The sequence below is a fragment of the Mustela erminea genome, chromosome 10 (genome assembly GCF_009829155.1).
Source record: "Mustela erminea isolate mMusErm1 chromosome 10, mMusErm1.Pri, whole genome shotgun sequence".
NCBI lineage: Eukaryota > Metazoa > Chordata > Mammalia > Carnivora > Mustelidae > Mustela > Mustela erminea.
Window position 1 is genome coordinate 9,852,203 of NC_045623.1, and position 16,613 is coordinate 9,868,815.

Sequence of the window (16,613 nt, forward strand, 5' to 3'; positions counted from 1 at the left end):
CCAGTCCTGAGAAAAAGCGTATTTTGTCACCTGATGACAATAGGTCACGGATCCCCCTAAATTTAATAGAGTCCTACGTATTTTTCAGAAAGTTATATTGACAGGGAAAGCCAAGTAACGAAACCCTAATGGTTTACTTAACAGGGTATAGAAGATTCAATGACTTTGTATTTTCCCCTTTTGGAGAAGGTAGGAAGGAGGGAGGGGCGAAGGGGGACCCCTTCCCTCCCTATATGTAGTCTGGTCCTAGATGTGGTTTCCTCCCTCTTACTTGCGGTTGGTTAACACCTGAGGCTTGCACTGGGGTAGGACAGATGGGCTCGGAGAAAGTAAGATTTTTGTAACAAGGCCTGGGTGACTGGATGTACGCAGGATGAAGGGCCCATCTTTCCCAAAACACAGACCATGCAGACCTGGTCCCTACTTGTCCGTTGTCATCAGGGTTCATAATGTCCTTGCCAGGGCCCGCAGCAGTCCTCTCGGTGAACTCACCCTTTGTTCTCTGGCCTCGCCTGGGCCCTGTCCTCGTGGATGAGTGCCTCCCCACACTGTCCCTGGGCTGTGTGCTCAACTCCTGCTGATCTCCCGAGACTCAGATCAAGAGGACCTCCATGAGACGCCCTCCCTGAGTCCCCAGGCTGACACCCACCGCAGCCCTGGCACAGATAGCTCCTCAGCAGGTTGGTGCTTCATTCCAGGCCTTTACTGGACAGTGATGCCGGTGGAATGGTTCAGAGCACAAACTCCCATGTGGCCTGGGGCAGATGACTTAAGCTCCTGGCTCAGCATTCATCTGTGGACAGGGAGGAGAAAGGCACCTGCCTCATGTTGTTGCTGTGGGGATTACCTGTGCCACACATGAGGCATCCAGAGCAGGGCCTGGCAAGACCCAGTGCTGAGAATCGCTGGTTCCTCCCTCCTCCTGTCTTCCTTCTACCTTCCCTCCTTCCTCTTCCTATGTGCTCACCATTGTTTGCCCACCAATGTGGGGAGATGGAAGACATTGTAAGCAGAGCCTGTCCGTGGGAATGACGAATGGCAGGCTTGCCGGGGGCGGGGGGGGGGGCGGGGGTGGGGAGGCTAATTCTGGAAGGACTTGGGGGAGATCGGAGGGATGGGGGAGTGGGCCGGGAATTTGGACACCTTGATGACCAAGAGGAGGTGTTGAGACAAGAAGGGACTGGCCGAGTGGAGCCAATAGAATTCCTTTAAATTTATTTGTATTTTTGTAAGTGTGGAATGGCTTAGGCTTTGGCATCGTATTCCATTTGTTGAGCATGCCTATTGCACGAGCCAGCAGGAGGTGGGGTGACGTGATGCGCCTATGGGCAGGACAGGCGCGCGGGAGTCTTGTGCCCAAGCACTGCGTTCAGAGTTCGCTGGGCGCGTTAGGGTGTTGTGGGATTCTGTCCTTGACCTTTCTGCAATCTTCCAGTGAGTTTTGATGAAGGTGGAGGTCACACTCATTTAAAGCCATTTAAAGGACTTTAAAACGAGAAGAGACAGCAGGCAGGGTGGTTGGTGGGGAAGATAAAAAGCCAGGCAGACGGATGGGCTGCCTTCTGCTAGCGTGGAACGGGGATGAAGGCAGGGTTTGGAATCCAGCTACCCAAGTGTGAGAGGGGGAGGCTGTGGGCGGGGTGGCAGGTTGTGTAGCTGGCAGGCGTCAGCCATGTGACGGGGCCCCCGGACGAAGCCGTCTTGTCTGCACTGGAGGAAATTTGGTGTCCAGAACCAGGGTGCTGGTGTCCTTCCTCTGTGCCGGTCATGCCACAGGTGGGGGATGGCGTGAGGTTCTGGGCAACACATCTGGAGGCACAGAGGCAACCTGGAGCCTGTTTGTGAGAAACGGGGAAGAGAACTGAACCCTTGTCACGCGTGCAGCCATGGAAGGTCTCGGGCTTTTCAGCCTGGGGAGGAGAAGCCGCAGAGCATCTAGACGGCAGGCTCCTTGAGCGTCAGGGTGGTTGCTGGGCATCTCTCTGTAGTTTTCATTATTGTTTCAGTGTTCAGTGCCTAGAATGTGCTCAGTTACTACCCAGTGAATGGGTAAATAAGAGACTGAGCTCAGCCTATGTCCAGGACCCCTGCATCCAAGTTCAGTTCCAAGTAAAGAAGAGCGTTAACAGCTTCCTGACCCGAGCTGCCACCCGTGGAGTTGAGCCGCAGGGGTGGGGAGTCGGTAGCTGCACGGGCCCCAAGAATCATTCTTTACATCCCTGAGTCAGGACCTAGTGTGGAGGGAAGGAAAAGGAGTGAGTACAAATCTGTGATGGCTGAGGGTGGCCAGGAACAAGTAGATTTGTAAATGAATCTGTTGGCAACTTAGAAACGCACCCCCCTCCTCCCCAAACAATGCTTTTTATAATTTCTGGTTAAAATGCCCTAATTTGAAATAACACTGAGTAGAATTTAAGTTAATAGTGTGAATCGCAGTCCCATTTGCTCAGCTTCATGGCCCAGATCCGCAGAGCCATTTGTCACAGTTTGTTTTAAAGCCAGGAAGAAAAATACTCCTGGCCGCTGTCCAGAACTCCTCGTGGAGATGCTGCCTTTGGAACATGGAAGCGGTGGGTGGCTCCAGAAAGCTGGGGTGGGGCAGAAGGAGGGCCAGGGGCGGGGAGGCAAGAGACGGGGTTCCACCTGCCCTCACTGGCTTGCGGGTGACCTTGGCTGAGTCATGCAACCTCTCTCAGTCCCCGGTGCCTGGTGGAGAGGAGCCTGGGCCGACCACACCTTCTCCAGGTCAGTGAGCTTTCCTCCTTTCATTCATTGAGCTAATACTTCGAGCTCCTCTGGTACCAGGGACCGTTCTAAGAGCAGCACCAACGCTTAACTGGTTTTAAGACCTAGGATGCGCAGAACGGCATCCTCCGTACTAGAGAACAGCGTTTCTTCCAGGCGTAAGAGCCATGGGCATGCAGACTGCTGTGAGCTCTGGAAAAGTCATCAGCAGGCTTCCTCCTGGTGTGCTTGAGGCCGGAGAGGGCGCAACAAGGGCCAACTCTGAAGTGCATGAAATCAGGCTGTGGAGATTTGGAGAGCTGAACAGATGCCCTTCAGAGCGCCTCTGAGCATGCAAGGAGCCGGAAAACGGGTGTGCGGAAGGTGGTTTTGGAGCGGGGTTGTCTGCACAGCAGGGACTCACTTCAGCTGGCGGGGGGAGTGAGGCACCCGGGGGGAAGGTTGTTCTTTGGAGTGGAGGTGCACTGGGAATGAGGGTTCCGGGAGAATGAGTGCGTGATTCGTCCCGCGCATGTCCTGGGCACCTGCCGCGGAAGCCCAGAGGGGCCCACAGAGCTGGGTTATGATGGGGCCCTGACTTCGGCTGCCCGGAGGCCTGCAAAGCAGATGGGTGTGGAAATGTCCCTCCATGGTGCAGCCAGGGGCACACCGCACAAGAGGGGGTGGGCTTTCAGGAGGGACTCAGAGTGGGCTGGGTGTGGGGCAGAGAAAGAGCCATTCCAGGGAAGGGCTTTGAAGTCCTCGGACTTCTTCTTGTTATGGGTGGAAGCAGAGACCCCATCACCAGGCATTGGTCATTGGATTCTTGGAACGATGGGGGATCTGTGCTTCAGTGCCCAAAAAAGAGGGTGGCCATCCCAGTGTTCGAGACTGAGAATTCTTTGTGCTTAAGCTGCCACCAGCCTTTCCTGGCACACCGTGGGTGGAAAACAAAAAATAGTCCTTCCTGCTCTGCGTGTGGGGATTGGGCGGGATGAGGGTTGGGCGGCAGCCGTGGGCCAGGTGCAGAGGGTGGCCGGTGGATGGAGGTGTGGCTGCAGGAGGGGGCCTGGGAGGGGCTGGCCGTGACTGGGAGTAAACAGGATTTTGGGGCGGTCCCTGGGCCCTCCACGGGCTATCCACAGTCGAGGGAGGAGAGAAGAGTGAGGACCACTCTCGGCCAGGAAGAGAGCCAGGGAAGGCAGACATGAGTGGAGATTGTTTTGGAGGAATAGTCAAATATGCACAGATACAATGAATTTATTTATACAAATTTCTGGAATTGACAGCTTGACTCAAGGGCTAACCAAGCTCTGTGCCTTAAAACCAGTGGGTGGGATCCTGAAGTGAGTTTGAGATGGGGTCTAGACCCTGGGGACTCTGTTGTGGAGAGGCGGTTATCCATTACCTAGGGCTTTTCAACCAACCACCCTAATCTTAGTGGCTTACGAGAATAATCCTTTTATTCTCTCTCAAGGAATCCTGTAGGCTAGGACTTCAGGAAGGGTTTGGCGGTGATCTCCCTTGGTGTCTTTCCTGCCGCTGCATGGAGCTGTTGGCTGGGACCCCAGCTGGTGGAGCAGTGTGGGGAGGGGTGGGGACACAGGATCTCTTTCTCTTCCTGTGGTCACTCCTGCGGGCTGGCCTGGCTTCCTCAGAGTATGGCGGGTTCAGTGCCCTCAGGCTGCTCCCAGGGTGCCCAGGGCTCCGAGGGAACGAGGCGCCGGGGAGAGCCAGGAGGAAGCCTTTCATGACCTAGCCTTGAGGTCACTTGTGTCCCTGCTGCTGAAGTCATAAGCCTGCCCAGGTCCAAGGGGGAGGACCCAGATCCATCTCTCCATGGGAGCTGTGGAGTCAGGTGAGCAGAGCACGTGGGAAGGAAGAAGGAAAGGGAGCTTTGCGGCCCCCTTCCGGGTACACTGGCTCAGGTGTGGAAAGGGCAGGAGCAGTTGAACTCCCCCATAGCACCGTTAGATGCCGAGGGTGGAGGGCACCGACTGTGGCCTGGCAGGCAGCGCACGATACTGGGCACTCCGAAGAGGAGGCAGCCAGGGATGGAGGCCACGGAAGAGGGACGCCAGAGCTGTCCTCCGCGGGGGAGGGAGCGCAAGGAGGGAGGTGCTTTTGGCCAGAAGTGCAGAGCTCTTGTTGATGAGTTGTTTTCTTCACTATCTGGAGCCCTCCCCCCTTAGATTGCTAAACGACACTTAATTAGGAGAAATTTTAAGTAATCTTCGTCTTTTTTATTGTCTCCAGATTTTACTTTGGCATAGCATGCATTTTTATTCATTTACTTTGGGATAAGCAAAGAGATGCACATGTCTAATATAAAAAGATACAGAAGGATGTAGACAGTGGGAATTAAGTCTGCTCCTCACCCCGTCCCCCCCAGAGACCACCGCTGCTGCTGTGCACGCAGTGTTCTCCCCGCCCCAGGCCCCGCAGTGATGCTGACTCTCTGGTCTGGCGCCCAGGCTCTTCCCCAGCCCAGACCTCCCCTCGGGAGCCACCCACCCACCTTCACCAGAAGGCTGGGCCTGTGAACTCAGGGTCAGCCTCAGCCTGGGGCTCCGATCAGGCTTTTCTGAACCTGTCATTTTAGATGTTGCTTCTAATTCAGGTTGGATTCATTCCACGCTGGTTCTTCATTTCTGCTTTGTGTGGTTTCTAAGTGTTCTTTTACTCCCAAGACCATGATTTCTGGTATTTTTTTGTTCTGTCAGTTACACATACATTTCCCTGGCAGAGGGAAATACATATAGTTGGGGGAGCCCAGGGGCTTTGAATTTTGGTGTCACAGAATCACACAAACTTAGAGCTGAAAAGGGACTTTAAGGATTGTCTAGGTGTTTTCCCTTTTTTTTTTTTTTTTTAAAGATTTTATTTATTTATTTGACAGAGGGAGATCACAAGTAGGCAGAGAGGCAGGCAGAGAGAGAGAGGAGGAAGCAGGCTCCCTGCTGAGCAGAGAGCCCGATGCGGGACTCGATCCCAGGACCCTGAGATCATGACCTGAGCTGAAGGCAGCAGCTTAACCCACTGAGCCACCCAGGCACCCGGTGTTTTCCCTTTTTTGTTTTGTTTTGTTTTGGATTTTTTATTTTTTATTTTTTTGCACATAGGGATTTCAGCTCTGGAGAGAAAACAGAGATTAAAGTCCTCTCTGTGCCAGAAAACCCCACAAACCTCCCACAAAACCAGCACTGCTTTTCTTCCTGGGATGGACGCCGCCCTGCAGAGACCCCCAAGTCCCTGGAGCAGGTGGTGGGAAGTGCCTGATCCAGCCCTGGGTAGGAACGCTCGAGCCTAGGAGATTCCAAACGGCTTGAGCGCAAGACCTTGGCGCTGTGCCCAGGCCTGGGGGGACTTCTTAGCGGGCCTTCAAAGGGACAGATTGCAGCTGAACTCCGCGCGGTACCCGAACACAGCTCGCCGACACCAAGGGCTGTGTCTCTGCAGTGCGCAGCATCGATCTGTAGCATCTGAAGCTCTTTTTTCTCTCTGAGTGTCCATAGAATTCATTACTTTACAATGAGCCTGTCAGGGACAGCTGCAGTGAAGAAACTCTCTGCTCAGGTCCTGGTGTCTCATCCTTCTGGAATTTTGCCTTAGCGAGTAAATCAAATGCTCTGTAAACACACTAATGTCACCATCCACACGCATGGGGATTTAAAACTTTCTCTGAGCCCCTTTATAGATGCTGCCTCCCCTGTTCTTGGCCGCAGCCCTTTACTTTTCTGGATTTGGCTGCAGTTTCTGAGAAATGCTTTTTTGGGTATTTAAAGAAGATTTTATTTACTTACTTATTTATTTTAGAGAACATGTGTGTACAAGCAGGGGGAGGGGCAGAGGGAGAGAGAATCTCAAGCCGACTCCGTGCTGACAGCAGAGCCCATTGCACACAGGGCTGGGGCTCCATCCCCTGACCCTGAGATCATGACCTCAGTGGAAACCAAGAGTCAGATACTTAACTGACTGCGCCATCCAAGCGCCCCCATAACAAGCTTTTAAACAGCAGCTTCTTTGCCCCTGAAAAGCACTCCATGCACTGGGTCCTGCTCTTGGCTCTACAGGTATGGTGAGTGAATCCTACCAGCCAAGGGGAGCTCTAAGTTAATGAGTACAGTCTTTCTTCTCCTTCTTACAGCATGGATTTCCTTTACAATCCTTGTGAGTTTGGGGAGACAGGCTGAGTTCACAGGCCCAGCCTTCTGCTGAAAAAGGGTCACTGGGTGGGATTCCAGGTCCCCATTTGTTCCTTCCAGGTTTGCTTTTTTTTTCCCCTTGCCTCAGAGCACCCCTCATTCACTGTGTGGCATGCTTAGTTACTCCACAGTTATCTTGAAAGGGGTTTCTGAGATGCTTCTTTAAATCCTGGTGAGGATGTCGCCTCTCCGTGGCGGTCTGCTGTGCCGAGGGACGCTGGCAGCCCCCCACCACACAGAGATCCATAGCTCATCTGGCCATATACACAAAAGACAGCTGATAACTTCACTTATCAGCACTTAGGTGCGTTGGAGACCTTTGGGGATGGTCAGCATTTTCTGGTTTTGATTACCCGTAACTGTTTCCAAACGTACAGCCCTAGCAAAGCGATAACCTTCACAGCCGTATCATCAGGGCTCTCACTAATGGGATCATTTTCTATTTTGAACGTCAGTTGCCTCTCCTCTCTTTTCTCAATCAAGCCTTCATTGATTGCGTCGTGCGAGTCTGGGATCCTTGACTGCCTTCCAGGAACGGCTCTGCCCTTGGCGACTTCTACTATGTCTGGATCTTTGTGGTAATGATGCCCATTTGGGAGCTGGGGGGTCCTCCACTGACGGAGGTTTTGAGGGGGACTGAGTGCCAGCTATTTGGGAGCAGTCTTGAATTAACTGTCTTCTGGCAACTTCCTCCAATTGATCGATGGCTTATTTTGGCCTCGGAGGCACCTCCTGTCTGAGTGTTTGCCTCCGTCAGCTGTGTGACTGTTCTCTGCTCCCTCTGTCCTGCAGAGGGTGGTGAGAGGAGGTGATGTCTAGCCTCAAGTGGCACGGTGGTCTGGAGGGTCAGACGGGCGCAGGGGAATGGACTCTTAGTCCGATCGTGACTCATCCCCCCCCCCCCCCCCCCCCCCCCCGCCCACCGCCAACCTTCCTCCTCTGTCTTGTTCCGTATACACACCCTGTCACCCAGATCTGCGAGTTGCTCTGGACAGCTCCTGGACTCTTGGGCTCGTGACCACATTTCCTTAGCATCTCTTCTTCCAGACTGCCTCTGTCCCCCTCCTGGGGTTTGCCCTTGTTGGGTTCTCAGCGGCACTCTTCTAGACCATTGCAAGGATCTTTTGCTAGGACCTCTTTCCCATCGTTCCCGCCAGAACCACCTTCCCGAGACAGGACTCAGAATAAACATTCGGAATATGGACACCTCAGTGGCTCTTCACTGCCCTCGGATCACAGCCTCTGTAGTGTGGCGACTGAGCCCCACCGGGTCTGCCCTGATGCTCTTGCCACTCATCGGTCTGACCCCCCAGTGTGTCCACACCGTGAGCCCTTTGGCTCCCCCCAGGAGCTGTGTGCATGTGGGCTCCTCTGGGCTGAGGGCCTAGTCGTGTCCCTCCAGCCTTACCAAGCAGGCACATCTGCTCACCCTAATTAAAACAGGCACCAGAAAGCTCTGATCTCTGAAGCTCTTCTGACTCCCTACGTGTCCTTCGCTGCACTGCTGGCCCTTCTGACTTCGTTTGCACGTCTGTCTCCCCCTCCTAGATGGTGAGGATGTGGGTCTTGTAGCTCATCCGCCTGACACGGGGCCTGGTGAGGGAGAGGCAGCACCCACAGTTGTGGACTGGATGCAGTACTGGCCGCATATCCCCTTGGGGCTTAATTTCTCTGAGCCTCCATTTGCTCACGCCCTCTGAGCAATGGGGACAGCATCCTTCTCTTGCAAGGCGTGTGTGACGTTCAGACGAGAGGCCTGTTGTGGAAACCGCTTGCATAGGGTAGCTTTGGCCGACGCCAGGGATTTCGCAGGTTCTCAGTCCTTATGGCCCTTTTCAGGTGACAGCTGAGGGGCAGCATTGGTTTAGGATGAGGCATCTCATGACCCCCTCATGTCTTTGGTCTTACCCAGAGGGCTTTTCCTCTCACCTCTAATTAGAAGAAGATGTCTGGGGAGCATCTTCAGCTTCTGGGCCGAGTTTGCCGCTGGGGGCAGAGGCTTTTGAACCCTCGTGGGACCACTGAGCCAATGCTCAGAATCCCAATTCTGAAGTCTCTCTTCCTCGAGGCTTCTCTAGGGCCTTACTGGTGCAGCTGCCCTCGCTTTCAGTAGGGAACTGCGGACAGCCATGGGACTTGGTGTGCATCCTTGGCCTCGGGTAAGTCAGAGGCAGCCTGCATGGTGATGCCTGGACTTCTGCCTTCTCAGAACTCCCCCAGCCGCCTGTCACTCAGGGGCCTTCTCTGTACCCTGGAAGGACAATTGTCACCAGGGCTCATGGTCTCCATCCGTGCTGCATGAGGGCATCGAGTTGGAAGAAACAGAAGAGATGTGTACAAGGGCTAGGAATGGATCAACACGGAATTGAAAGTTTAATAACTCGGAAAATAAGGAGTTTTAGCAAAGTGACTAAATAGCTTGGAAAAAAAGAGGAGGTGAGGTCGAACCTGTTCAACCAGGCCCTTGAGCAAGTTCCGAGCTCAAATAGAGGGCAACTGATTAACCACGCGACCTGTCACACCTGCCAGGTCACCTGGCCAGCCTGGCCCTGGCTGATTCTGCCATCCAGTCTTTTTTAGCCCTTCCCTTCCCCCTCCCCCACCCACAAAGGCTGCTTAGCCCCCTTTCCCTTCCCGCCTCCCCCACTCACCCATCCTTGGACTCATCTGTACAAAAACAGTCACCCTTCTCTGATTCCTTTTCTGGGGGAGGGAGGATGCAGGGGAAGACAGTCTGAGAAATGCTTTGTGACTGCTTGTCCTCCGTCCAAGAGTAATCCATGCAGAGTGCAGAATGCTTAGGAAACACAACACACAAAGAAAACCAGTCACTTACTACCTTCCTGTCCTTTAGCAATTTCCTGTGTGTTGGCCCAACACCTTCCCCGTACATAGGTAGTGGGGTAAGTGGTTCTTGACAAAAACACTTGTAAACCCTCTAGAGCCTTTTCCTTCTCTAACTTAAGTAAGATGCTTCCGACATGTTTAGGTGTTCATAATATTTTGCTCTGTGATTTTTGATGACTGTATAATATTTCACCTGCTGGAGAAGGGCTGTCATTTCTGTCACAGAGCCTTGCTGGCTGGACCTCTCCCTGCTTCTGCAGACCCCCATCCCCACCTGCCGTGTGCTGCTCCTCATTCTGCCACCCTTTGGAGGGCCCCTCTACCCTCCCCCAGCACAGCCCTGCACACCTCCCAGGGCTGTGTTCCGAACTCCCCAGTTCCTGTCTCTGGGCTGCTGCAGAGTTGTGTTTTATGTGTTCCTGGCCCCAGTAAGAAAAACCAAGGGACCCGCTACTCACTCCATGGTGACAGTCCTGCTCAAAGCGTGTTCCTTGAATTAAATTGGAAAATGAGGCATCCCCAAGGCAGCCCTCAGAGGAGGAGACTGAACCACCAACAATGAAAGTCAAAGCTGAGAGGAGGAATGGCTGTGAATTATTATGATAGAGGTAACAGGGGCTTGGGAAATCCCCAGGGGCGGTGTCCATGCACTTGACCATTAACTTTTAGTTGAGTGTGGATGTTGATTCTTTGTTAGCGTGCTGGACATATTTCAGGATGCCTGGCTGCTTACTCTTGAAGCAGGGACGGAGGGGGCAATGGTTGTACGCCAGATAATGGAATATAGAAGCCCACCCAGTCAAGTCTGCCTGGGCCTAGGTGGGGCGAAGTGTGTGTCATAAACGACCCCCCACATCCATACCTGAGCATTTGAGGTGCGGCTGTCTGGGGAACGTGTACGAGAGCCGTAGTAGGGAGCTGCAGGTGAGTGCATAGGTAACGGTAGGCATATGCAAGCTGGACTGTTGGAGCCCAGAAACTTCGGGCAAGTAGAGGAAGCCTGTCTTTGCAGAAGGAGTGCATCTGTCCTGAGGAAGTAGTCTAGGTCATGTGGGTTTCCAGTTCTGGGACTTCTAAGGACTGTGACTCATACTCTTGCGTTGTTTTGAACTTCCATCGTGTCCCCTGTCATACCTGCCCCACCATACACATATACCCACTTGAGCTAGTTGAATGGGCCCCTGAGCTCAGATCCTTGTGTTTATCTGCCTAACGACCAAGAGGATGGCCCACACGCCTTTGAGCATGGTCACAGTCAGGACAATGGTCATCCCAGCTGCCAGCCCATCTGTTTCCCTGACCATCTGGCAAAGCCAGCCTGGCTCCCAGAGGAAGCTGCCCGAGTACTTCTGGGACTGAAGGCGAGTGTTCTGGGCTTTTCCTAACTTGAGAGAAGGGGGCCCTTGGACCCTGCTGTGCTTGTTGGCTCTCCCATTGGTGACATATACTGAAGTGTCTGACAAGCCCCAAGTGCTGAGCTCAGGGCATGTTTGGATGGTAATAGAGCTCCTCAGTGTGCAGAGGTTCCCGCTGGGAGTCACAGCACAGCCTCACGAGGCCAAGAGAGCCCAGGGGAGAAGGCTGTGGTCTTGGGCGGAATTGGGAGAAGAGCATCAGTGGTTGGTACAAGGAGTGCTCCCTGGAGGGAAGTTGGAGGGGCTGCACCAGGAGTAGGAAACTGCTCTGAGGCCCATCTGAAGACCACCCATTCAAAACCTGTACGTCCCTTGGCAGCAGGGCAGCCCTCATTTCTTATGAGTGTCTGTGTATGTCTGTGGCCTTGGCATTGGAAGACAACGGGGAGGGTGTGGGACATTGTGTTGAGGGCCACGGTAGACTCTCAGGAGCTTCCTGAAGCCGTTGCCTCCGGTTCCCTCCCAGGTCATGGCCCTCGAGGTCTTCTGCATTTCTTGCTGCCCCAGTGAACTGACCTCCTCATACAATCCGCAGGAGCCCTTTGGGCATTTTTCAGGAAGGACCTGGGCTTAGCATCTTCTTCCTGGGGCCACGAGAACATCAGGGGAGACATAGACAGGAAGCCTGCCAGCTTCTAGGAGGAAGAACCGGAGGACAGAGGTGATGGGGGGGAACCAAGGAGGCGTTACCTTGCTTCTCATGGGGGACGGTGGTGACGGCCAGTAAAGTGACTCCTTGGATATCCAGCAGGTGCCTCTCAAACTGTCTAAGAACTTGGTGAAACTGAGGCATTCCAGGTCCAGAATGGTTCTGAGTGAGGGTTCTTTTACAGGAACTCACGTGAAACTGGTGCTTCCTAGGCCACCAGACTCGGCCAGAGAACTGTGCCATGAGGTTGTCCTCTCATTAAAAACAATCTGCCTGACACTCAGTCCATTTCTGTTATCTTTGAAACCGGATGGAAGGAAACAGTGGTCAGTAGATGTAGGGTAATTACAGGGAGAGCATTTACAGGCAAGTAATCTGATTCCGTCTTTTAATTTTTTTTTTTTCTCCTCCAGAAAACAGAAGGTGAATACTGGTACTTCTGTTCAATTATAAGCATTTTCCCCTGGATATGCTGCCCTGGTGCAGTTGGGAAGAGGGTCTGTTACATTAGCTGTGGGCATGGTTGGATCAGGGCAGGCTGCAGGGCTCCCCCATCTGCCTTTCCAGAAGCTTCTGGGCTGTGCTGACCTTGGGATGGGAGTGAAGGGCCCCAGGTGGGTATGAGAAGGTGGGAGGACTCTGGGGCCTTAACTCTGGCTTTTCGGGGAGTGGAAGGCTGTGGGAGGGCTGAATGACAGGAGGGGGCATGGCTGAGGAAGAAGAGCAGGGGGCTGTGGTCTTGGGGGCTGGTCCTAGTGCCAAGCACGTCATGGGTGAAAGGGTCACGGACATCCTAGAAGTGCTCAGTTCTTCCCTGTGGGTTCAGTGGTTAAGGAGAGAGAAGCTAGGGGATTGTACAAATTTGGTCGAGGAGAGGACAAAAACCTAGTGCTTCTGGACAGAGAGCAGGAGCCGAATTCAGATTCAGATGCTTACTGCTCAAAAACCAATACTTGACAGACAAGGGATGGTGGGAGAGGAAAGCTTGCTTTCTTCGGGAAGCCGGCAGCCTGGTAAGGTGGTGGACTAACGTCTCGAAGACCGTCTCCCCCGTATAGTTGAGGCTGGAAAGGTATAAAGGGGAAGGGGGAAGAGCACATGAGCAGGAGAAGAAGGTGCCCTGGTGGTTAGTCCAAAGTGGACGTGACCCTGAGCAGACTTGCTGGCTTCTGGGGCAGCTGTTTTCATAGAGTCAGACCTTATCTTCTGTGAAGGCCTGTTCCTTCACTCCTCAAGGCCAGTGGTCTGCAAATCTCAAGGAAAGTAGGTTAGTTCTGCTCCAGACCAAGGGACTTAGGTCAGCAAGCAAGGCGTGCATAAGCTCAAAGCAAGTTATCCCTTAAGACCCGTTGGAGTGCTGTTTCAGTGGGAGGCATGCACAAAGAGGAGGACATGTTGGCTATAGCAAAACAATGAGAAATCCCGTAAATATCCATCTATAGGGGAACAAATAAAATGCAATGTAATCCCAGGAGGGGATACCATTTAGCTATATAAAAGGAAGGAACTAGAATTATATCGAATCTCAAAAACATTGGGGAGCAAAACCAAGGAATGTGTCTGTATGGAACCAAAGTGTTTTTGTAATGATACTGTGTATTTTCAATGATTGTGTATATATATGTTTATATACGTATGTACACATATCTGTTTGTGTCTGTATTTCTGTACCTACGTGGATTTTTAAGAAAAGTCTGGAGTGGTTCATAGCAGTGCTAGTCTCTGGGGAGTTGAGGTGGGAAGCAGGATGATGGCTGGTAGTCAGAAGAGATTGAAGGCTTATAATATTTCCATTATCATTTGTTTGAAATATTCTAATTAAAGTAAATATTAGAACCTTTAAAGTATTTTTGAAGTCATCATTCAGCAGCGTTCTAAGGTGGCTGCTTCAGCATTTAGGACCAAGTAAATGAGACCGCAGCTGGGAAACAGGGACCCCGCCCAGGGGCTCGCTGGCTGGGAATCCTACCAGGCAGCCAGGCAGCCTCGTCGTGACTCAGCAGGACACATGTCACGGAGATCAAAGTCGGTTTGGGGTGAAGTGAATCATTGTGTTTGCCATCTTCTTTGCTGGTTCTGTAGCAGGTAGTCATACCTCCTTAGAAGTGGCATCAATAATGTAACATTAACTAATCATCTTTAGACGAGCTCTATTTTAGGTACCGCTGGGGATTTAAACGAAAAAAAAAAAAAAGGAGAGAAGGAATAGTGATATTTTTGTCCTTGAACTTAAAGCCAGGCCAGGTCTTCATCTTGTCTCACTTGACTGGGAATTTGGTCTCCCTGCTTCGGGTCTTGCCCTCTGCTCTGTCCTCCACCTGCCTCCAGAATGAGGACTCAGAAACACAAACCCGATCTGTGTCCTTGCTTCTCCTGTGCTAGCCTCTTTCTCAGCTTCCCCTATCCCAGAGGAGAGCTTTGACTGTATCCGGGTGCCTTTCGGTGCCCTTTCCCGCCCGGGACTCCTGTACCCTCCTGTCGTGTGACCAGAGCCCCCAACAGGCTTCTCGTTGGTCCTGCAGCGACCCGGTAGTGTTTTTATGCCGCACATACTTCCCTGCCCACCCTTCAAGACCCAGTTCAAATGCCCCTGCTTCCGCGAAGCCTGTTTGGAAGCCTACAGTCTCCTTCTGAGGGAATCTTCACCTTGCACTCTGCCCCTCACCGTGGTCACCTTCTGTTATACAGTAATGATTGGTTGTGTGCATTTCCTTTGGGATTGTCAGCTTTGCATACAACTATGTCTTATTAATCCCTCCCTCAGTTTGGGGCTGGGCCCCCCTTCATATAACAGGTACTCAGAAACTGTTGGTTGAAAGCGTAGCGTAGGTTCCAGCCCTCTTGGCCCTGTAACCAGTTACTCTAAAACTCAGTTGCTTCAGACTATTTTATGGTGCTTGCCGAACCTGTGGGTCAGGAATTGGGGCGGGCGTGGCGGGGATGGCTTCTTTCTGTTCCCGCTATTCCGGAGTCTCAGCTGGGAGGCTGCTTGTAGCTCAGCGGTCCTATGAAGGCTCGATCACGTACATGGTGCGCTGTGGGGTGGTGAGCTCCGTCGGGCTGTGGACGGAGTGGAGGGGGCCCCTCCCTGCGCCTTGGGCTTCCTCACAGCACGGCAGCCTCAGGACACTGGAGATTGTTCCATGGCCACACAGGGCACCAGGTGGCAGAGCAGATGCTACGTTACTTGCTACGACCAGACCCGGACAGTCACAGGGTCACCAGCCTACCCAGGTTCAAAGGGAGGGAGATTGAGGTCCACCCCTGATTGCATGGTCTCACTGAGGAGGAGCACCTGGGACAGGAGCTGGGTTTGGAAAACACGCCTTGCCAGGGTGTGTGGGAGAAACTGGGTTCACGGCTAGAGCTTGTGTCACCACCGCAGGCCCTCTGGCACTCGGCCACTTCACTTAGGATGGGCCACGTGCTCAGAATCTTGGAGGAGGAACTCGTTTAATCCTTCAATGACAAGGTGACAGTTAAGTCACTTTACAAATGGGGGGATGCTAAGGCACAGAGAGCTTCAGTAGTCCTAGCCGAGGTCTCGCAGCACCTCCAGTGCTGTGCAAGATCAAGGAAGGAGAAACTTCTGGAATCATCTGTATTCTTCAGATCTGCTGCTGGGTGGTGGCACTGCACACACATCGCATGGGAGTCAGAGGCTGTTTCAGGGGACAGTTTTGATGGAAACGAGGACCGAGCTAGAGGTCTTCATGCCCGTGGTCTGGGGAAGTGGAGGAGACAGCTGTCCTGTCTCTGTGGTTTCCTGCATGTGTGTGTGTATACGCACACCTTGGTCAGACTGCCTCTCATGGGTGCTGACAGTGATCTAGTAGGACCCCTTTGTGAAGGTGCTTTGTGTGGTGCGGGTGAGGGCAGTCTGGCTTCCTCCACCCCTTGCCTCAGGTTCTGCATCTGTGAAGTGAAGTTGCTAAGAGTATATTCTTCCCAGGGCTGCTGTGAGCGTTGACATGCGTTAGTTAATACCTGTGAAGCACTTGGACAGTGTCTGGTACCCTATCAGGGTCCAGCAGGTGCTGGCTGTCGTCGCAAGGGCCAACCTCTGTGTCTGTCTGTCTGTCCTCTGGTCCAGAAGGGGATCACACGGAGATCCTTTTTGCTGATACCACCGTTGTCCTCCCTTGGCTGAAGGCTAACAAGTGGGGACCCCCAGACCTTGTCACCAGAGTCGCCTCCCTACTGCTCTCTCTCTGGGAAGCTTCTACTGGGTCCAGTCTCCACCTTGCAAAGGGTCTGTTTGGCATTTTAAACTTGAGGCCCTAGAGATTCCCCATGACAGTTGTCAGGACGAGGTTGGTAAGAAAGTCAGTCTGTGGCTTATCCTCGCTTAACGCTGATGTTCCCATGTTCGGCATGCACCACAGACTAGGAGAGTATTAGTCACATTCTTTGTCCTGGAGAAAATGGCTTAATCCCGAAGGACATCTCCTCATCGGTCAGGGTGGCTCTAATGACATCAACTAACCTTCGTTGTGTGAAGATTAAATGAGATGATGGACACCGAGCGGTGAGGGTAGTGTCTGGCCCCCTAGAGTACCAGTTGTTACCATCCTCTTTCTTCACTGTAAAGCAACACAGACTTGCCAATTTAAAGTAATGGGAGAATAAAAAGAAAAGAGAAGGGGAGAGTCACCAGCATTCTCACCACTCAGAGATTTAGCCCAGGATCATTGTTTTCTGGGGTCATAGTTTCTAGGTAGAGTTTTGGGTTTTTTTAAACATAATTTTACTACCTATGCAGTTTTGCATTTT

General features: G+C 52.6%; 1 protein-coding gene across 3 annotated transcripts in view; it reads left to right on the forward strand.

Moving 5' to 3' along the window:
* Nucleotides 1–16,613, forward strand: part of IGSF3 (immunoglobulin superfamily member 3) — a 92,873-nt gene that overhangs the window by 26,454 nt on the left and 49,806 nt on the right. For 2 of the 3 annotated variants that reach the window (XM_032303635.1, XM_032303636.1), the window contains exon 1: nt 2,547–2,745. The exons of the other annotated variant lie outside the window; for it this stretch is intronic. In XM_032303635.1, coding sequence (XP_032159526.1) covers nt 2,562–2,745 — 184 coding nt within the window. In that variant the 5' untranslated portion in view covers nt 2,547–2,561. Of the gene's footprint in view, nt 1–2,546; nt 2,746–16,613 lie in introns of those variants that run through there. 3 annotated transcript variants of the gene reach the window in all.